Raw genomic sequence first — 21,770 nt, forward strand, 5'->3', positions numbered from 1 at the left:
TAAGTTAAAAGCCTTGCCTTTTTCACGAAAATCCTTCTCTAAGAAAACTGCTATTTTAGAGCGGAAAACAACCTAAATCAGAGTCATGAGTAGATTTAAACGAATTCATGGCTTATTTAGAGTATTTTTAGCCAAGTTTTGGATGAAAAATGTTTCGATCAAAAATCGGATATTTTGGTAAGTTAAAAGCCTTGCCTTTTTCACGAAAATCCTTCTCTAAGAAAACTGCTATTTTAGAGCAAAAAAGAACCTAAATCAGAGTCATGAGTAGATTTAAACGAATTCATGGTTTATTTAGAGTATTTTTAGCCAAGTTTTGGATGAAAAATGTTTCGATCAAAAATCGGATATTTTGGTAAGGTTATAGCCTTGCCTTTTTCACGAAAATCCTTCTCTAAGAAAACTGCTATTTTAGAGCGGAAAACAACCTAAAATAGAGTCATGAGTGGAATTAAACGCATTTATGGCTTATTTAGAGTATATTTAGCCAAGTTTTGGATGAAAAAATTTTCGGTCAAAAATCGGATATTTTGGTAAGGCTATAGCCTTGCCTTTTTCACGAAAATCCTTCTCTAAGAAAACTGCTATTTTAGAGCAAAAAACAACCTAAAATAGATTCATGAGTGGTTTTAAACGAATATATGGCTTATTTAGAGTATATTTAGCCAAGTTTTGGATGAAAAAATTTTCGGTCAAAAATCGGATATTTTGGTAAGGCTATAGCCTTGCCTTTTTCACGAAAATACTTTTCTAAGGAAACTGCTATTTTGGAGCAAAAAACAACCTGAAATAGAGTAATGAGTGGATTTAAACGAATTTATGGCTTATCTAGAGTATATTTAGCCAAGTTTTGGATGAAAAAATTTTCGATCAAAAATCGGATATTTTGGTAAGGTAAAAGCCTTGCCTTTTTCACGAAAATCCTTCTCTAAGGAAACTGCTATTTTAGAGCAGAAAACAACCTAAAATAGAGTCATGAGTGGAATTAAACGAATTTATGGCTTATTTAGAGTATATTTAGCAAAGTTTTGGATGAAAAAATTTTCGGTCAAAAATCGGATATTTTGGTAAGGTTATAGCCTTGCCTTTTTCACGAAAATCCTTCTCTAAGAAAACTGCTATTTTAGAGCGGAAAACAACCTAAAATAGAGTCATGAGTGGAATTAAACGCATTTATGGCTTATTTAGAGTATATTTAGCCAAGTTTTGGATGAAAAAATTTTCGGTCAAAAATCGGATATTTTGGTAAGGCTATAGCCTTGCCTTTTTCACGAAAATCCTTCTCTAAGAAAACTGCTATTTTAGAGCAAAAAACAACCTAAAGAAGATTCATGAGTGGTTTTAAACGAATATATGGCTTATTTAGAGTATATTTAGCCAAGTTTTGGATGAAAAAATTTTCGGTCAAAAATCGGATATTTTGGTAAGGCTATAGCCTTGCCTTTTTCACGAAAATACTTTTCTAAGGAAACTGCTATTTTAGAGCAAAAAACAACCTGAAATAGAGTAATGAGTGGATTTAAACGAATTTATGGCTTATCTAGAGTATACTTAGCCAAGTTTTGGATGAAAAAATTTTCGATCAAAAATCGGATATTTTGGTAAGGTAAAAGCCTTGCCTTTTTCACGAAAATCCTTCTCTAAGAAAACTGCTATTTTAGAGCAGAAAACAACCTCAAATAGAGTCATGAGTGGAATTAAACGAATTTATGGCTTATTTAGAGTATATTTAGCCAAGTTTTGGATGAAAAAATTTTCGGTCAAAAATCGGATATTTTGGTAAGGTTATAGCCTTGCCTTTTTCACGAAAATCCTTCTCTAAGAAAACTGCTATTTTAGAGCGGAAAACAACCTAAAATAGAGTCATGAGTGGAATTAAACGCATTTATGGCTTATTTAGAGTATATTTAGCCAAGTTTTGGATGAAAAAATTTTCGGTCAAAAATCGGATATTTTGGTAAGGCTATAGCCTTGCCTTTTTCACGAAAATCCTTCTCTAAGAAAACTGCTATTTTAGAGCAAAAAACAACCTAAAATAGATTCATGAGTGGTTTTAAACGAATATATGGCTTATTTAGAGTATATTTAGCCAAGTTTTGGATGAAAAATTTTCGGTCAAAAATCGGATATTTTGGTAAGGCTATAGCCTTGCCTTTTTCACGAAAATACTTTTCTAAGGAAACTGCTATTTTGGAGCAAAAAACAACCTGAAATAGAGTAATGAGTGGATTTAAACGAATTTATGGCTTATCTAGAGTATATTTAGCCAAGTTTTGGATGAAAAAATTTTCGATCAAGAATCGGATATTTTGGTAAGGTAAAAGCCTTGCCTTTTTCACGAAAATCCTTCTCGAAGAAAACTGCTATTTTAGAGCAGAAAACAACCTAAAATAGAGTCATGAGTGGAATTAAACGAATTTATGGCTTATTTAGAGTATATTTAGCCAAGTTTTGGATGAAAAAATTTTCGGTCAAAAATCGGATATTTTGGTAAGGTTATAGCCTTGCCTTTTTCACGAAAATCCTTCTCTAAGGAAACTGCTATTTTAGAGCGGAAAACATAATAAAATAGAGTGATGAGTGGATTTAAACGAATTTATGGCTTTTTAGAGTATATTTAGCCAAGTTTTGGATGAAAATATTTTCGGTCAAAAATCGGATATTTTGGTAAGGTTATAGCCTTGCCTTTTTCACGAAAATCCTTCTCTAAGAAAACTGCTATTTTAGAGCGGAAAACAACCCAAAATAGAGTTATGAGTGGATTTAAACGAATTTATGGATTTTTTAGAGTATATTTAGCCAAGTTTTGGATGAAAAAACTTTCGATCAAAAATCGGATATTTTGGTAAGGTAAAAGCCTTGCCTTTTTCACGAAAATCCTTCTCTAAGAAAACTGCTATTTTAGAGCGGAAAACAACCTAAAATAGAGTCATGAGTGGAATTAAACGAATTTATGGCTTATTTAGAGTATATTTAGCCAAGTTTTGGATGAAAAAATTTTCGGTCAAAAATCGGATATTTTGGTAAGGTTATAGCCTTGCCTTTTTCACGAAAATACTTCTCTAAGAAAACTGCCATTTTGGAGCAAAAAACAACCTGAAATAGAGTAATGAGTGGATTTAAACGAATTTATGGCTTATTTAGAGTATATTTAGCCAAGTTTTGTATGAAAAAATTTTCGATCAAAAATCGGATATTTTGGTAAGTTAAAAGCCTTGCCTTTTTCACGAAAATCCTTCTCTAAGAAAACTGCTATTTTAGAGCGGAAAACATAATAAAATAGAGTCATGAGTGGATTTAAACGAATTTATGGCTTTTTTAGAGTATATTTAGCCAAGTTTTGGATGAAAAAATTTTCGGTCAAAAATCGGATATTTTGGTAAGGTTATAGCCTTGCCTTTTTCACGAAAATCCTTCTCTAAGGAAACTGCTATTTTAGAGCGGAAAACATAATAAAATAGAGTCATGAGTGGATTTAAACGAATTTATGGCTTTTTTAGAGTATATTTAGCCAAGTTTTGGATGAAAATATTTTCGGTCAAAAATCGGATATTTTGGTAAGGTTATAGCCTTGCCTTTTTCACGAAAATCCTTCTCTAAGAAAACTGCTATTTTAGAGCGGAAAACAACCCAAAATAGAGTTATGAGTGGATTTAAACAAATTTACGGATTTTTTAGAGTATATTTAGCCAAGTTTTGGATGAAAAAATTTTCGATCAAAAATCGGATATTTTGGTAAGGTTATAGCCTTGCCTTTTTCACGAAAATCCTTTTCTAAGAAAACTGCTATTTTAGAGCAAAAAACAACCTAAAATAGATTCATGAGTGGATTTAAACGAATTTATGGCTTTTTTAGAGTATATTTAGCCAAGTTTTGGATGAAAATATTTTCGGTCAAAAATCGGATATTTTGGTAAGGTTATAGCCTTGCCTTTTTCACGAAAATCCTTCTCTAAGAAAACTGCTATTTTAGAGCGGAAAACAACCCAAAATAGAGTTATGAGTGGATTTAAACGAATTTATGGATTTTTTAGAGTATATTTAGCCAAGTTTTGGATGAAAAAATTTTCGATCAAAAATCGGATATTTTGGTAAGGTTATAGCCTTGCCTTTTTCACGAAAATCCTTTTCTAAGAAAACTGCTATTTTAGAGCAAAAAACAACCTAAAATAGATTCATGAGTGGATTTAAACGAATTTATGGCTTATTTAGAGTATATTTAGCCAAGTTTTGGATGAAAAAATTTTCGGTCAAAAATCGGATATTTTGGTAAGGTTATAGGCTTGCCTTTTTCACGAAAATCCTTCTCTAAGAAAACTGCTATTTTAGAGCAAAAAACAACCTAAAATAGAGTCATGAGTGGATTTAAACGAATTTATGGCTTATTTAGAGTATATTTAGCCAAGTTTTGGATGAAAAAATTTTCGGTAAAAAAACGGATATTTTGGTAAGGTTATAGCCTTGCCTTTTTGTTTGAAATGAAGGGCACATGTTTTTGGCCAAAGTTTAGATGATTTTAACTGATTGCTGATTGCATAGGAAATAAAAGAAAGAAATAAAAACAGATGTTAAACGTTAAATAATTAAAATTAGCTGTTTCTACATCCACATCTACATCGATACTGAGCAAGACCGAGTATCGGTATAATGCTCAGAGTGCAAGAAATAATGAAATAAAAGTTGAATGGATAAAACGTGCTAGAAGATTCCACTGATCAATGATAAGATTGAACATTTACATGTCAAATGAGAAGCTGTAATTTTGTTTGTCGGCAAGACTGAATCAAAAAGGGACTGGAAATTTGTCACAATAAGGTAGTAAATTACCAAATCTTGGACATTAATTTTCAAACAAGTTAGCCTTCTTAGTGTGCTGCAAAGTTCTTAGTTTCAAACAAGTTAGCCTTCTTAGTGTGCTGCAAAGTTCTTAGTTTCAAACAAGTTAGCCTTCTTAGTGTGCTGCAAAGTTCTTAGTTTCAAACGAGTAAGCCTTCTTAGTGTGCTGCAAAGTTCTTAGTTGCAAACAAGTTAGCCTTCTTAGTGTGCTGCAAAGTTCTTAGTTTCAAACGAGTAAGCCTTCTTAGTGTGCTGCAAAGTTCTTAGTTTCAAACAAGTTAGCCTTCTTAGTGTGCTGCAAAGTTCTTAGTTTCAAACGAGTTAGCCTTCTTAGTGTGCTGCAAAGTTCTTAGTTTCAAACAAGTTAGCCTTCTTAGTGTGCTGCAAAGTTCTTAGTTTCAAACGAGTAAGCCTTCTTAGTGTGCTGCAAAGTTCTTAGTTTCAAACGAGTAAGCCTTCTTAGTGTGCTGCAAAGTTCTTAGTTTCAAACAAGTTAGCCTTCTTAGTGTGCTGCAAAGTTCTTAGTTTCAAACAAGTTAGCCTTCTTAGTGTGCTGCAAAGTTCTTAGTTTCAAACGAGTAAGCCTTCTTAGTGTGCTGCAAAGTTCTTAGTTTCAAACGAGTAAGCCTTCTTAGTGTGCTGCAAAGTTCTTAGTTTCAAACGAGTAAGCCTTCTTAGTGTGCTGCAAGTTCTTAGTTTCAAACGAGTAAGCCTTCTTAGTGTGCTGCAAAGTTCTTAGTTTCAAACAAGTTAGCCTTCTTAGTGTGCTGCAAAGTTCTTAGTTTCAAACGAGTTAGCCTTCTTAGTGTGCTGCAAAGTTCTTAGTTTCAAACAAGTTAGCCTTCTTAGTGTGCTGCAAAGTTCTTAGTTTCAAACAAGTTAGCCTTCTTAGTGTGCTGCAAAGTTCTTAGTTTCAAACGAGTTAGCCTTCTTAGTGTGCTGCAAAGTTCTTAGTTTCAAACAAGTTAGCCTTCTTAGTGTGCTGCAAAGTTCTTAGTTTCAAACGAGTAAGCCTTCTTAGTGTGCTGCAAAGTTCTTAGTTTCAAACGAGTAAGCCTTCTTAGTGTGCTGCAAAGTTCTTAGTTTCAAACAAGTTAGCCTTCTTAGTGTGCTGCAAAGTTCTTAGTTTCAAACAAGTTAGCCTTCTTAGTGTGCTGCAAAGTTCTTAGTTTCAAACGAGTAAGCCTTCTTAGTGTGCTGCAAAGTTCTTAGTTTCAAACAAGTTAGCCTTCTTAGTGTGCTGCAAAGTTCTTAGTTTCAAACGAGTTAGCCTTCTTAGTGTGCTGCAAAGTTCTTAGTTTCAAACGAGTAAGCCTTCTTGGCGAGCAAAATTTAGGCTTCCTTGAGTTCCAGAGAAGATGAAGACTGTACAACATCAAAACTGTTTGGCGATGACGAAAATCTTGCTGGTAAGATTGATTGGAAGTCAAAAAGCAGTTTAGGATCGACGGATTCTTTTTCATCGTGGCGGCCTAGACAAATTGAAATTAGGAGACGCATATCTGAATAGAAGCAGTGAATGAAGTTGCTAAAATCATGGCTGGTATGGTGACGATTCTCTGTGAGAGAGTGAGAGTCTTATTTGCTAATTGAATGTTGCATAAGTTCTTTTGTCTCCAAAATATCATAAAACCATATCAATTAAACCATGATAGACATCTTATGAAATTCGCAGGTTTGATAAAGTTTCGCAGCTAAATCACAGCTGATACCCACCTTCCAAAGAGACACCAAACATTTGACCTCAGTAATTGGCATACCCTTGCTCATAGCTTGGTCGGCATGGTTGCCAGATCAAAAAACAAAATTTCATCACCTTTGTTGTTGTCATTAGCCTTTATGTCATTTTTCGCTGTCAAAGGTTAGAGGGCTTTTTTCAAACCACATTAAGTCAAGACAAAAGAGTCCCACTTACCTGTTACTATGGAAACTAGCCAACCAATGATAATCGTCGAAAAGATTCCAATCGTACCATACCAGTAATGAGATAAACTGTACAGTTTTGCCAAAGGAAAGCTGCGTGGATAAAAAGTTCAGCATAAACATAGTATATGCAGACATAGTGAAGTATTCACGGCATATTTGACTAAAATTGTATCTCTAAGTTTCATGGAAATTCAGGTTTTGCACGGCAATAAAGTCCATATGATTTTAAAGGCACGGACAATAAAGTCCAAATGATTTTAAAGGCAACAATTCTGCAAAGCAAGAAAAGAAGACAGTAGAAAATTTCAAATTCAAATCATTAAAGTTTAAAATGTTTGATTTAAAAATTGGTTTTTGCCTATATGCAGCGAATACTTTTTGAGGTGATGGTAAATTCAGATGCAAATTTGGACTCTTTAAGTCTGATGTTCTTTCAAATGGGTGCAAGTTTCTGATCAAGGATACTTCCTCAGCCTATGCAAGCTTCTTAAGAATAGAATATAAAGCAGACCTTGAGGCTTTAAATTTGACACAGTCAACACGTCCTTGGAACAGAACGAAAAATGACAAAGACAAATTACTATAGGAAATTATTGCATTTACTCGTGTGGTTTGAAGTTGTAGATGACCTTGCCATCAACTGTGTTTGGAAAATTTGTTGCATTGTAAATACCAAGAGCACTGCAATTCGTGACTTGTACCGGGGCAGGAGCCTTGTCTCCAGGGAACAAAATACCGCCCAATGATATCCAGGCAGACATTGTTACCCCAAATATCACGCCACAAAAAGCACCCTGCAAGATTGATGGATAATTATAAGACAGCTTATGAATTTAGAACAAAGATAAAAAAGACGCTTTTTACAAAATCCGTCATTTGTAATGATTGATCGTTGAACATATTATGGATTAAGGAAGCTAAAAAGTTCATTAAGAGCTTAACATTTTAAAACCTGAAAGAAGAGCAGGCATCTCATGGTTTTGAAAATACTTGGAAGTTATTGGGAACTAAGTTTCAAGGGCAACCTTGCTGCCGTCGCCCCTGATTGCAATCAAAACAAATCTTGAAATTCAGATCAAAAAATGACGTGATGTCACAAGCATATCTTAAAAGATCTTAAACTTGAATGCACAGTGCAACTTATAGTGAACCGAGGGCCTATAATTTCATTCAACTCTCGCTATCTCATGAAAAGTTCTTGAAGCCACCTTTTGAATGTTTTCACTATCTAACAAAGATTTTTTGTGAAGTGTAAAGAAACATCCTTTAATTTCCATAAAGAAGCAAGCTTAAAATCCAAGATTGTACACCAAAATATGATCAAAATTATTCATACCAAAGTAAGTGCTTTACTGGCCTAAGTCCAGTTATGTCTCAAATAAAACGGATCAAATGCACTGCACTGTTGCAGAGCACCGGACAGACCTAAACATTTTGAAAAGCTTTTAATATTTTCGTGATATCTTGAAAAGAGTACTTACTTTAGAATTTGCCCTCTTTGAAAGCATGCCAAGAGTAAACATTCCAAAAGATGGAGAACCAATGATACCAGCAATGGAATAGGCAAGCTGAAAAGAAAATTATATAAAATATAAAGGGTTTTCTTGCTCACAACAACAATCCTGCTATTAATCAACGAGGTCAAAACAACAAATAACTATGCATGTTACTGCTAAATGCATTTACATTTCATTAACTTTTAGAAGACTTGGTTTGTTTTTGGTTTTTGAAGATTTCTCAAATTATCTCGCCTCATTTCAAGAATTATCGCTTCAAGAATCCTTTTTTGTAGTCAATCATCAAATTATCAAATTCGCACTGCTACTACCTAAACTTTAAGATCCTTTATATCATCAAATTTATATTTCTAAAAACACTTAAGCAGCAAAAATGTCGTTTTCCTTGAAAAGTACCGAACTGGTACGTATCAAGATTTTAAAAGATATTAAAGGTATGTTTTAAATTTTGCAATCTTTTACGTCTATCTAACATGAACTATTCTTGCTAATGGACACAAAACAGTGCTGGAAGAAAAACTTTGTTGTAACAGCTACCAGTCTATTGTGAATTCTCAATTTTAAAATTTTTGTGATTTGTTGTGCTACAACAGGCACCGCGGAGCGTTGAGAAAAGTAGGGGGTCTAAAAAATGTGGGGGGGGGGGGGGTGGGGTGGGGTGGGGCTAAAACCGTATAAGAAGAGGCTTTTCTTGTAGTTTGATACTTAATATTTTGCTAAAGCCCCCCAGCCCTCCCTGTTCCACGGTGCCTGTACAAAGCACGTATTTTGTTGCCGTTTATAGCGTATTCAAATGTCTCCGTTTTTTTGTTCACACTGAAAACGGAGCGTATTCAATACGCATCGTATTCGAAAGTATCCTTTTTCATTAGCGTTTTCAAACGACTCCGTTTTCATAGCAGAGTAGTGTGAGCGCAAGGCAAAAACGGATTAGTTTGACTCCGATTTCAATTGAAAACGGGGTAGTGTGAACGGCCCATAGTGCTTTTGAGAGCCTACCTGAAGAACTTGAGTACCAACGACGGAGACGAGAAAAGAAAGACTGATGACAAGAACTCCAAAAGCACAAGCTGAAAAAAGAAGAAAGGAAATCATTTTATGCAGATATGAAACCTGGGTGATTTAAGCTTCAGTGCCGGGTGATTTACGCTTCTATACAACTCTTATTTTGAATCAGAAGATTGATGGCAAGAAAATGCGTAAACCGGTCATGCGGTGACATACACAGCACTTTGAAATCTGGGAGGATTATGTGTAACCACATTCTTTATAGTCGCGGCAAAGGAACAACGCTCTTTAGAAAAAATAGGAACCGAGCAATTTCCCTACGATTACCGAGCAATATTGAGATACGATTAGCAAATATGAAAGGTCATATCAAACAGAGACTGAGATTCAACTTTGTGCTGGGGGGGGGGGGGGCAGCCTTGATAAAAACAGCTATACTTCGCAGCTATATTTTACAAGCAGTGTAAAAACAGCTATATTTTCTAGATAAAAGTATTTTGCTCATGCTACTTAAGTTTTTTTTGGGGGGGGGGGGAGATTTTTCAAGGTCCCTCCGGCCCCACAGCTCCCGCCCCTCGATATCTCAGTCCTTGATGATAATGGAATCAAAGTAGAACGTGGTGATACCTATCAATTTGGAAACATGCATTGCTTTTTCGTCACTCAAAGTTGGATGTCTTCTTTTGATGATATCCTCAACAACCACAGCTGTCAGCGAATTCAACCCAGAAGATGCAGAGCTACACAGATGAAAGGGTCTCAATTAATACTAAACGATGATAATAAAAGTTTTGTAAATGAAATCGTGGAAAACGAAATATTGAATCATTTGAATGTACAACACCCAAATTATGAGACCCAGGCATTGCGAAGTCTATCAAGCCTGGAAGACTTAAGATATGGTTGGGAAGGGGTTTTATGAAGGAGCCAATTAATACATAGCCCCCCTTCCGGCCTAGGAAACTAAAGTAACCTACCTTAGCGCCCCGCTGAAGAGACAAGCTGTGTATAGTCCTGGCACACCCTTTAGATGTGACAGCTTGTGAATCACGAAGTACGGGATAATCTGTTGTTGAAGAGCTCAGGCGTTAAAAGAATATTCAAATCAATGAGTTACATGATAAATACCATTGGCATTGTCATTCATGGACCTGAAGAAAAAACATCCATGAACGCAATTTACGTTAACACACAAAAAAGAAAGATAGAGGAACAAAAATTTATTTTAGACTTCATCACAGAGTATGTAATGCAACATCAATGAAATAGTAGCACATTTAACTTCACATTTAGGAATTTTTATTTTTGTTGCAAAGCAAAGAAAAAATGGCATGTGTACATTTGACCGAATCGTGTTCTTTAGTTTCCATTGCTAATGGGTTGCGCCTAATCTTATATGTTGTACTATAAAAAAAACAAGGAAACCCTTAGATATCCTTCCTGGAGAAAAACAGCAAGAAGAAGAAAGAAGGATTCCCAAGGAGGGCTTGCCGCACTAAGAATAAATCCTTAGATTAGCAAACCTGGTCATTGCTTTTGATCTCGTTAACACTGCGAGGGTCACATTTTGAGTATACAGCGTACATCACCAATCCAGAGAAGCAGCATACAGAATATGTTACGAGAAAGAAAAGAATATTTGTAAATAGGGCCCTGGAAATGAAAAGAGTTTCATAAAGAAAAATAGGTCAAAAACCCTGAAGCAATGAAATGGTTTAACATATATATTTTAAAGACATTTTTTGTTATCATAGAAGGGTATAAATTGATAATTCTTTTAGGAACAAAAAACCATCTATTTTTTGGTCATTAGCAACTAATTCAAGTAAGCAGTTGAACTACTTACTTATTATGCCTTGAACTACAATCTATTTGCCAACAACGCTTAGGCCATAACAATTATTCAAAACATTGTTAGCACAATCATTTATTCATAGCATCATCTTCACAAGTTTTGATTTTTTGCATATCGGAAAAAAACTGTCAAGCATAAAGAAGACATAATTAGAATGTCAGCTATTCAGTAAATATGAGCTAGTGTTTGTAAATAAATTGTATTCCTCAAAATAAAGCAAACAAGGTTACTTTTTGACGTTCTTCAGTGAGGAGGCAGATAAAAATCTTTGTACCACGACTTGAGATGTTGTCCACGTTGAAATAAATGAGAATGTGGCTCCAATGAACAATGTCCAAAATGTGTTTCTAACAGTAGGATCTGGGTTGAAACTTGCAAAAAGATATCAGAATTAACTTTTTAAAATCATGTTATTTCAAAATACAAGACTATACGCACTAACGGAATTTTTTAAATCTTACTGCATCTACTGCATTAATAATCAGTGTAATGTATGACGTATAAAAGCACTTTGACTGGCATGCATTGTCTCTGTTATTACTACAGTAGCTTTCAACTCTTTCAATAAAACGCCATAGGCAACATCAGATGGCAAAAATCATCAAATTGAGGGGTCCAATTCGAGAATTTACGGTAGCAGTGAGGGCTTATTTGAGAGAGGGGCTCTTATTGACAGTTTGTAGTTCTAGGGTAGAGGCTTATTCGAAGGGTGGGGGGCTTTTTCGAGGGGGGGGGTCAATTCGAGGATTTACTGTGCCTAATTTAATTGTCAACAGAAAACCACATATATTACGACATGAAGAAGGAAAAAGACGTAAAGAGAAAAAAACTCCTTACTCGAATAATTTTAGACGTTCCCCATCACGTGCAATGTCAATAACATTCTTGATACCTCCGACTTCATTTGTGCCAATTGCAATTATAACAATGACTCCCAAAAGCATCACAAATGTTTGAAAAACATCAGTCCATACAACACCCCGCATTCCACCCTGTATTGAAGAAAAAAAATCTTATTTTTCAATACAGCTATAGAGGTAATTGAATGGGTTTTACATAAATATTAGCATTTGAATAAAAGGGAACATGGAAATCTGATGAATGCATAATTTTCGTGTCCAATATGCGTTTTATGTAAATGGCTAATATTCCTTCAAAAAACGTTCATTTACACGAAAACTTGTTTTAATAGCGATTTCTCTTACAGTGAAATGTCACAAGCATTTGAATTCGCTAAAAGATACGATCAGAGTTTGGCACTGAATCAGCTGTCCCCAACTTCATCACCATTAAAATACCAAAATAAAAGTAAGAAGAAGGGACTATACATGAAAATAGACTATCAAAATTGCCCAAGTGCCCCTTGTACCCAAAGTTGTCAATAAGTGCCCCTTGTACGAGTTCAACGATTTTACCATCGTTTCTCAAGTCTAGCATGTTTATAAAAATGCAATGTATGATAAAGAAGGTAAAGACTAATTTGTGGTATGACGTCAGCAACAAAATGAAATGGTGAAATAAACAAACCAGAGTCGTGTAAAATGTGCAAACAACACCCGTTGAAACGATCGATGCTGCCAAAGGAACGCCAGCAACTGTTTTCGAAAGGAAAGGAAAATAATTGCGAATGACTGTCACAAATTACCTAGTGACGTAAAGAAGTAATTAACGTGTTTTGATAGATGCAATAAAACTAGTTTTTTTAAAAAACCAGCTAGCTAGAAATTTCTTATTCTCTCCACAGGATGGGCCTTTTACAAAGGTCGATTAAGTAATAAAAAGAGTTTCCTATGCAGGGATTTCTGAAGGCGATTGGCATTATATCATTGAAAACCTCACCTGCTTGTAATGCAAGACTTGGAGCGTATATAACAACTGCCAAATACAACACCTAAAAAATATGAAAGGTAATTGAAGCAATAATAACATCAAACTTGGGAAGATGATGCGGAATGGCTACCGTCTTTAGAAACATAGCTATTTTCTGACCGGCAAAAGATGTTCGAAAATGGTACCAAAGTGGAGCCTTGTCAAACACAGTGCGGCAGCAAGTAAGAGAGCAGAATAAAATGCATGACAAAGTAAAGAGGATTTAAATTTCCTATATAAAAGGCAATAAAATGCAGCATATTACTTCGATGCAATTATACAGCTATCTTTTTTACAAGATAAAACTTCGCCGCATAAACTTTAAGGGATTTTCACTTGTGCTTTTTTATCGCAAAGCAATATTCAGGCACCGCGGAGCAGGGGGGGGGGGCTGGGGGGGCTTTAGCCCCACTTTTTGCAAAAAATGCCAAATATTAAGTATCAAACTACCAGAAAAACCTCTTTTTATACGGTTTTAGCCCCCCCCCACTTTTTTTAGACCCCCACTTTTCTCAGCGCTCCGCGGTGCCAGATATTGATACATATGAAGCATACAAAGCAAATATAAAACGAGCTTTCTTACATACTTTCAGGAAATACTTACATATTGCAAAATGAACATGATACAGCCTACAAGGCGAATCCCATAACTGAATCTCTTCTCCAAATACTAAGAGAAAGTAACGTCACTTTATTATCCGTATAAGTAAGGCTGTTTTATTATTAAAATTGCTGTTAGTCCATGTTATGGTTTTAAATATCCTATCTGCTTCTTGGTTGTCAATATTCAAATTGCCGGGCTTGTCTTTAATCCCCCTCCATTTCATCTTTAACTGCTGTACGGTGTTACGTCATTCAAACTTTTTTATTTAGCGCATTTCTTTGACTGGTATTCTCATTCTGTTAAAGGATTTACCGTGCTTGCCGAAAGGTCAAGTTTTTCCGAGCAGATTCCAGAAAAGTTGTCAACCTTCCAAGTGTCGCATGGTCGCAATCAAAGTGTCGCATGGTCGGTTGGCGGGACAAATTTTCCACGTCGCCATTTGCCCACAGCTTGCAGGCGCAAAAGCTCTTTGCACAGCGACTGCAAACATTTTTGCTCTATGTTCATTGGTCAGTCTTATCAGGGATGCTCTTTACCACGTGCATCCACTTATCATTTTATCAATCACCCACCCCAACAGACACCAGGCCTTTTGCCCTCGCTGTTGACCAGTCAGCTTCTAGCACCCAGTGACGTACCCCAAACGTTCAAGACAGGGAGTTAAGGGTCAAAAACAGTAAAATTGACTGACAAAGACATCGACGAAGATAGTTTTGTTATTTTCACCCTACCTTTGGGTGATTTACCGATCATTAAAAGATTTTGCCTGCCCATCGAATATCTACCGATCGGCTCATGAAAAACTGGGATGTCACATCCTACCGACATCAACTTATGTTTAACATAAAAATACATAACAATATCACTACCTACCTCGTTGGCACTTGTCACTTGCGTTTTGTAAAATATTGGCGCATAAACCAAAGCACCAACTGAAAGCATTATAACAAATGATAAAACCGTGATTAAGTATTGTATACCATAGGTGTAAACCTCAGATGGTATACCCATTAATGCAATGGCAGATACGAACGTTGCAAGCATGGATATAGAGATAGGTAGCCAGTGCATGCTGCCGCTTGCCGTGAGGTATTCCTTCGTGCTTTTCTGCTTGCCTTTGATGCCATAGTAGATGCCAATCGTGCTGGACAAGACAAGCATCAAAACAAACACAATGTAATCAACTGCAGAAAGTGAGCTCGCCATGTTTGTCAAATAGATTCCGCCAAAGATCTCTCGTCATTTGCGCGTACTTCTCAGATAACAATCAGGTAACCTGATTCAGATTTACGTCTACTTCCGGAATTGGTGTTTATGGGCCGACGTTGCTAAAACGAGGAACAAGCGGAACAACCCAGTAACAACCCAGTAACAAGCGGAACAACCCAGGAACAAGCAGAGCAAACCAGTAACAAGCGGAAAGGTGAATCAATTGTTTAGTAAATAACACATAGGGGCGTTTATAATCCAACTCTCTGAAGTTCGTATGGGCTAGAACTATCAAGAGGCCGTCAATCATGTTTTCGTCTGTTTCGGAGGATACAATCAACATGTACGCTACGAAGGAGGACACACAGACCCTATCAGAGGACATTGTTAGCTCGGTTCTGAATACCTGTAGCTGATTTGCTTTTCCTAAATGTGGTATAAGCCATGCTCTATTCTATTGATAACTTCTTTTTATTATAATTTTTTGTAACCCATACAATGCGTAATTCAAATGTTATTATTAATCGATTTCGTCAATCGAATACATTTGCTAATTTTTGGAAACATTTTATATTTATGCATTGTTGATTGTGCATGTTACAGATGTAACGGTTCTAAATTTATGTTTTTATCCACCATGTAGTTAGGAAATTTTTCTTACTGCGCTTGCGCAATATGACGTCATTATGTAATGGGTAAATTTTGTTTATTTTGACGTGATTTGGCCTATTTTCATAAACAGTTTGGCTACATAGTACCCAGACCACCCTGGTAACACTGTTCAAAACATAGTGCGAACAGGGCCTATGTTAATATATTCATTCATTACCGATGGTTTGCACACTATTGACAATTTATCATTTTCAAAATAGCCGCAGCTGCTCATTAATTGGGGGGCTTTCAGGTGTATAGCGTCTTTGAAAGATGCAATATTTGCAAGCTCTAATTCCGTTTGTGCAGCGTCGTCCAACAAAAAACCTCTGGTATTTAAAAGGAAGTTCGCTCGCTGAAATTTAAGAAGAAAGAAAACCTGGAAAAGTGTGGATAAGTTTGAATAGATGTTGTTAAGAAAGGATGGTACTATGGAAAGAGGAGAAAAAGGATTCTTAATCTTATCAATTACTCATTTTTTAATTTCAAAAACGAAACTGGCAATTGTACACCCCCGGAAACAAAAAACGATGCAACACCATGCTACTTTGTGCACATCGTGATGCACCGGGATGGCCAAACGTCGTTGCAGTTGTTGCATCGTTACCCTGGGTGCCATCATTTGATCTCAAAAATATGCAAAAAATATTCTTTTGAACGAGGATTTCATTCTTTGCCACCGCAGCCGCCTTCAATACTTTATCCCTAGATTCACGAGGCTCTGGTACCCAGGGTCTGGACAATCCTTTTTAGCTAATTTTGGGCTTATATCATTGCTTCCTAAAAATTGCTGTTATGTTATAGTGACATGGGACTCTTGTCATTAAAAAATCATGAAATTTAAAAGAATGCATGGTATTTTCGTGTATTTTATTAGTCGGTTTATTAGTAGAATAAGTAGCTTCATCCAGAAAAACATGACAAAGCTTGATACGACATGTGAAATCGTTATATGCCATGCAAAATTGTCATGAAAACTCTTTGGAATGATAGCTTTTCCCCACTACAAAATAACACGCCACCTTTTCAGGTATCCGTTAACATACAAAATATTGAGATTTTGAAATTCATTGCTTATCAATTGCACTGTACAATTGATGCAATTTCCAGAAAAAAATACGTGTTAAGTAACTGGAATTGCGGCATGCTATTGGTCATTGCGAAATCTAGGCAGCAGGACCGTCACTGCGGTGGGGCGTGGGAGATGCAACACCCTCTTGGATAAACATTCCGTTGCTCAAATGAGGTGTTCTTTGCATCCAGAGGTCTTTCATCGACAAATTTTAAAACTTTTTGGAAAATAGAAGGCTGGCTCAGCCACTCTGTAGGCAAATTGGACCTAAGCACCCCTTTGAGCACAATGGCTAGCGGTGGCATTGTTAGGCATAAAGAAAAAGAATCGGACACCGATTGTTTGAACTTAAGCCAGAAGGAGCGTGTGGATTTATTCAAAGTAACTTCCCAGAGGGAAGGGGGAAGTTTTTTACGCTTTGATGATTTTTGTGAAAGCAGCGTCTGCTACGCATATGATATGGTTTCAGAAGACGTTGTCTGAAAGATGGAAGTGTTGGCAAGAGAAACCATGTAGGTAATAGTGGTCACAGTATGACAACCCTCTTACCGGCTTAACATCAATTGCTTTCAGTAGTGTACAAATCAAACAAGCTCAATTTTAACAAAACTTTTTCTTCACTTGCGAAATAAGTATCTCGTAACTATTTTACGAAAAATTAAAACTGATAATGACAAAAAAGGAAAATAAAAATTATTTCGAAAAAAGGAATGGCTGCCTATGGTTAAACCCACTTCAACTGGATTGTTTGCAGAGGCCTCTGCTGATTTGTTCTTGTGAAAAAGTGTTACCGTTGCTAAGATTGATGTTGCTGTAGATAAAACAAAAGTTGATGCTTATGATGTTGTTAAGAATGCTGTTGCTAAGGCATCTATTGTTGTTATGGATTGATTTTGTTATGGTTATTGTTGCTGCGGCTGTTGCTGCTGTGGTGGTGGTTGCTGTTGCTGCGGTTGTTGTTGCTGTGGTTGCTGTTGCTGTTGCTGCTGTGACTGCAGTTGTTGTTGCTGCTGTGACTGTAGTTGTTGTTGTTGTTGTTGTGGAAGATTTTGCTGTTGTTGAGGCTGTTGCTGAGGTTGAGTTTGCTGTTGTTGTGAATCTCTATGATTGTGCTGTCTGCCTCCTAAAAAGAATCCAAGATTTGTTCTCTAAGCTGGCAAGTGTTTCCAGAGGCATAAAAACACAGCTTGAAAACATACACCGAAGCACTAAGGCCAATGCGATTTACTATAGACCTATAACATAACGAACTCACCCCGTTGGCTTGAAGGCCTGTAATGATGCTGGTGAGGTCGATGATGGTGATGGTTGAAAAGATGGTTAAAATGGAACAATCCCCTGGCGGAAGGCGCTGTCGAGTAAAGTAGAACGGGCTGGAAACCCCGAATAAATCAAGCAAAAACAACTTTAATCGAGTATTCAATGAGCACTGAACGTGACAATAAGGAATCACTTTCAGAATTTGAGAGAAAATACTTTTTATGCTAATTAAAAATTGGCTTTATCAACATAACTACCAGTTTTATTCTTGAAAATGTAGCCTTTCTTCTAAATCTTTCAGAGAAGAAAAACTAGATGGGAGGAAATGCTAAATAATGGCACGAGAATGTGATTTTATTGCAGCAATGTCATTACTCGATTGACAATGTGAGATTCGAAGGCAACAACAAAATCTTTCGAAAATCTTGTTACTTCTCCAAAGCATTCATTGTTAGAGTTGTTCCACACAGGAAGACAAAATGTACAGTTGTTAAGGATATTAAAATATTCATGTTTTAACAATATCTTAAAACAATATGATAATAATTTATCATCTATGAATACTTAAAAACTTTGCTTAATAAAAGCATACAGCGATGGCATTTATAATCAACCTACCATCGAAGCTTCTTTTCTAATAAATTAGGCTTTTTTAATTAATAAATTAGCCATCTTTACCATCATTTTCTATTCCAAAAAGAATGCCAGTCATTGAATCTCTAATGGAACAATTTATTTTGTGATCATGACCACTTAACATAAAATAAATTATGCAAGGCTCTCTATTTATGATAATTCAAACCCGAATAATTACATACTTTGAGATACGTCACTTCTAGCGTTCATTTCTTCGTCAGCTTCTTCATCTGCAAATTTCCCTTCGATTATTTGATGATTCTGGTCCCTGAGTTTCAATCCGCCAAGACCTCGAAACATCATACCATCTATGATAAGAAATAGGGGATTTCTAACGGATACTGTAAAATCAATGATTTGCATGTTTAAAGACAAAGGCTAACTTAACTTAATTTCTGATCTCTCTAGTCAAATCCCACGTTGTGGCATAGCAGAAAGTACAATATTATTTACATATGTTTAAAATGCGCAGAAGATCTTTTAATGCTCTAAATCCTGAGTTAAAATATTGCTTTGTCAAAAGTTATAACAATAGCAAGTGCCATAAAAATTGTCTTTTCAGAGCTTTTTAATACTATTTTTTACATATAAAAATTATTTAGGATAGATGTGTTGGAAATTGCTGTGTAAAACCTACTCAGAGTCTTCCAAATCCACAAAATGGGCGAATCCCCTCTTTAAGTGAATTAGTTTTGGGAATGTATTGAAAAAAAGTATCTAATGAAATATACTTTAACGTACTATCAAGATCTTCCTCTGAAATCTTGTATCCAGCTACGGAATAAAAAAATAAAATAAGAGAGTTTATAAGAAACATTTATAATATGCATCGACTCTTCAGCTAAGACGTCAAAACGGAATCAAAGTCAGCAATATATCTGACTTACTACAAGTTTCAACGTTTGAAATTAGTTCCTCGGTTGACTTAAAAATAAAATTGTCACTGATGCAAGCAACAGCTCTGTTAATCTGAAATACTTCAAAAGTTCAGAATGTGATAATTATGATGTTTGTTGATTAAAAAAAGCATTACAGAAATACCTTCTAAGTTTGATCGCGATCTTCCAGTTGTCTCTTTAGGTTTATCTAGAAATCCAAAGGTTTATTAGCTGTGAAAGACCTTCAAGTTTTCCACATAATTAGATGATAGAAAATGCGAATACTTTAATCTATTAGCAAAAGATGTAAGGGTTTAAAATATCATCATTCAGTTATCTTGGATAAATACTTACAATTTTTATATGAATACGTTTACAAGAATGGAACTCTGAGTTGAAAATTAGAACTGTGATATTCACACACCAAAGCATTTGCAGTTGTCATAGTTATGTCTAAACCCATTTAAAACACCTGGAAATAAATGACTTTTAAAGTACAAAGCGTTACGAATTGAAGTGGTGCATATGCTTCTTACCCTGAAAAACGTCCTCATATGTCATACCCCAATGTTTTGATACATCAGATTTTCTGTATGGCGTCTGGACATCAAGTTTAGCATATTCATTCATATCTGTGAATAACGATAGTTCGAAGAAAAGAATTAGTGAAAGAATGGACAAATGAATGAATAGATAAAGAAATGGACCAATGAATGATGAAGTGACTATCCAATGGCCTCTACAATGAGAACAAATACGCAAGAAAAAAGTTTCTTTCACCAGTAAGGGGAGAGATTTCAAAAGTTAATATTTTTATACTAAAATTTTAGCTTACTTTCAAGATTCAAACGATCGGATCTGCCACGGTTCGCTGCAAAATAAAGAACATTAAACATTTGTTCAATTAATATTATTGATAATTTTTGTTATGGGTGGCAGTTGTTACGAGAAACTGTTGTTGATCTGTTGCTATGAGAAATTATTGAAATGGGTTGCAGTTGTTATTAGGCCCGTCGCTAGCTATTGTGGTCAAGGGGGGTTTCCAGGCCCAATTTGACGACAAAGCCGGCGAGCCATCGTTCATTTTGCGGATAAATTTGAGAATTAGCCAAAAAAGCGTCTCTAGGTGGCCAAAACTCTTCGTTTTGCAACAAGTTATGACTTTATGCTCAGTTTACCCATCGCCATCTATTCTCTGATAAGGCTAATTGTAAAATTCACAGAGACGAAGAGAGCATTTAGAAAATTCAATTTGGAGGAAATCTATCTAATTCTTTATTTCTTAAGATAAAAAATTATTTTGTATGTGGAGTATTCATCGACCTGCAAGGAGCTTCAACACTAACAGCCATGACAATAGTACTTTTATAAAGAACGAATAGAAACAAGATAATATTTCAAAATTTAGATTGAAATGATGTTGCACAAGGCTATACAGCGAATTGAAGTGGGAGTTAAATGCTAGGAGCATTGTCTTACCGTCAGGAACATCACTTTTCTTTCCTTTTTTGTTTGCACCTGTAAGTGACATAATAATTATTTTCTGTCTTTTTATCAAAAAGATAAAAATCATAATAAAATGCCACAACGAGCATTGATAGGGATGCGTTTCTTTACTGGAGGTTACTGGTTCACTTTTTACCATAAAGGGTTTTTTATGCGATAGATAGAAAGCAGTAAGAAAAGGGGGTTGAATTTATGCAGCTTGAATGCATACAACACCATACTTAACACCTGACGAGATACACTTGAAATGAACCATTTTGAGGAAAAAAAGGTCTTCACAAACAGAGCTAAGGATGTTTCGTACGGAAAAAGCATAAGAATGGAGCTGGCAAGCCTTCAAAGTAAACCTTTATGTTACCAAATGATGTTCAATTATTTTTTCTTCACAATGTTTGATAGAGTCTTAATCTATTCCTATCATCAATACTTATACAAACCAGTCCAAACTAAACGATTTATTTTCTTCTTTCAAACCCGCCAATGTAGGAATTGTCAACTAAACCGACAGAGGTTCTAACCGGTTAGTGGTTAGGGGTGTACGGTGTGTTCTTTAACCTACCTTTACTGACATGGTAAATTGGTAGATCGACACCAAATGGCATAGCAAAATGAACTAGGACAAAATAAAAGTGCTATTTCACATGCATCTGTCTTTGCATAAATTCCTTTCATTCAATCTACACCCAAAATTCTTTGCATTCAAACAAAATCAGCCCTTAGTCAACTGCAAACCACCAGCCAGAATTTCGGGAAAAAAGAGCCACCTTAATACCAAAAGAACCTTAAGTACTCTGATCGATTTATAACACTTAAAATGACGCCACCTAGATTTACAAGGGTACATTCTCAACGACAAGACAATGTAAAACGCAAATCTCAATGACAAACCAAAAAACTAGATAACATAGAACAAGTTTGTGTCCCAGAAAAATTATTTTTGTGG

The 21,770-nt window shown here is 35.6% G+C and overlaps 2 protein-coding genes across 4 annotated transcripts in view; both read right to left on the reverse strand.

The window, feature by feature from the left end:
- Nucleotides 1–4,568: 4,568 nt before the first annotated feature.
- On the reverse strand, nt 4,569–15,908 carry LOC135695637 (sodium-coupled monocarboxylate transporter 2). Its single transcript, XM_065214778.2, has 14 exons — nt 14,489–15,908; nt 13,616–13,681; nt 12,982–13,033; nt 12,670–12,737; nt 11,980–12,134; nt 11,373–11,513; nt 10,811–10,940; nt 10,265–10,353; nt 9,915–10,027; nt 9,279–9,349; nt 8,244–8,330; nt 7,366–7,556; nt 6,752–6,852; nt 4,569–6,308 (listed from the first exon to the last, which is right to left on the reverse strand). Exons 1-14 carry the CDS (start codon nt 14,819–14,821, stop codon nt 6,169–6,171), a joined length of 1,737 nt encoding a protein of 578 aa, XP_065070850.2. The 5' UTR covers nt 14,822–15,908; the 3' UTR covers nt 4,569–6,168.
- Nucleotides 15,909–18,289: 2,381 nt separating this feature from the next.
- The window catches only part of LOC135695641 (uncharacterized), a 74,443-nt gene continuing 70,962 nt past the window's right edge, over nt 18,290–21,770 (reverse strand). For 2 of the 3 annotated variants that reach the window (XM_065214784.2, XM_065214783.2), the window contains 7 exons: nt 21,387–21,440; nt 20,801–20,839; nt 20,157–20,192; nt 19,858–19,953; nt 19,485–19,529; nt 19,185–19,217; nt 18,290–18,751 (listed from right to left, as the gene is read on the reverse strand). In XM_065214784.2, coding sequence (XP_065070856.1) covers nt 18,618–18,751; nt 19,185–19,217; nt 19,485–19,529; nt 19,858–19,953; nt 20,157–20,192; nt 20,801–20,839; nt 21,387–21,440 — 437 coding nt within the window. In that variant the 3' untranslated portion in view covers nt 18,290–18,617. The remainder of the gene's footprint in view (nt 18,752–19,184; nt 19,218–19,484; nt 19,530–19,857; nt 19,954–20,156; nt 20,193–20,800; nt 20,840–21,386; nt 21,441–21,770) is intronic. The other variant, XM_065214785.2, reaches the window with a different exon arrangement.

The sequence above is a fragment of the Rhopilema esculentum genome, chromosome 2, assembly GCF_057945365.1.
Source record: "Rhopilema esculentum isolate cy_ngs chromosome 2, ASM5794536v1, whole genome shotgun sequence".
In the NCBI taxonomy this organism is placed as follows: domain Eukaryota; kingdom Metazoa; phylum Cnidaria; class Scyphozoa; order Rhizostomeae; family Rhizostomatidae; genus Rhopilema; species Rhopilema esculentum.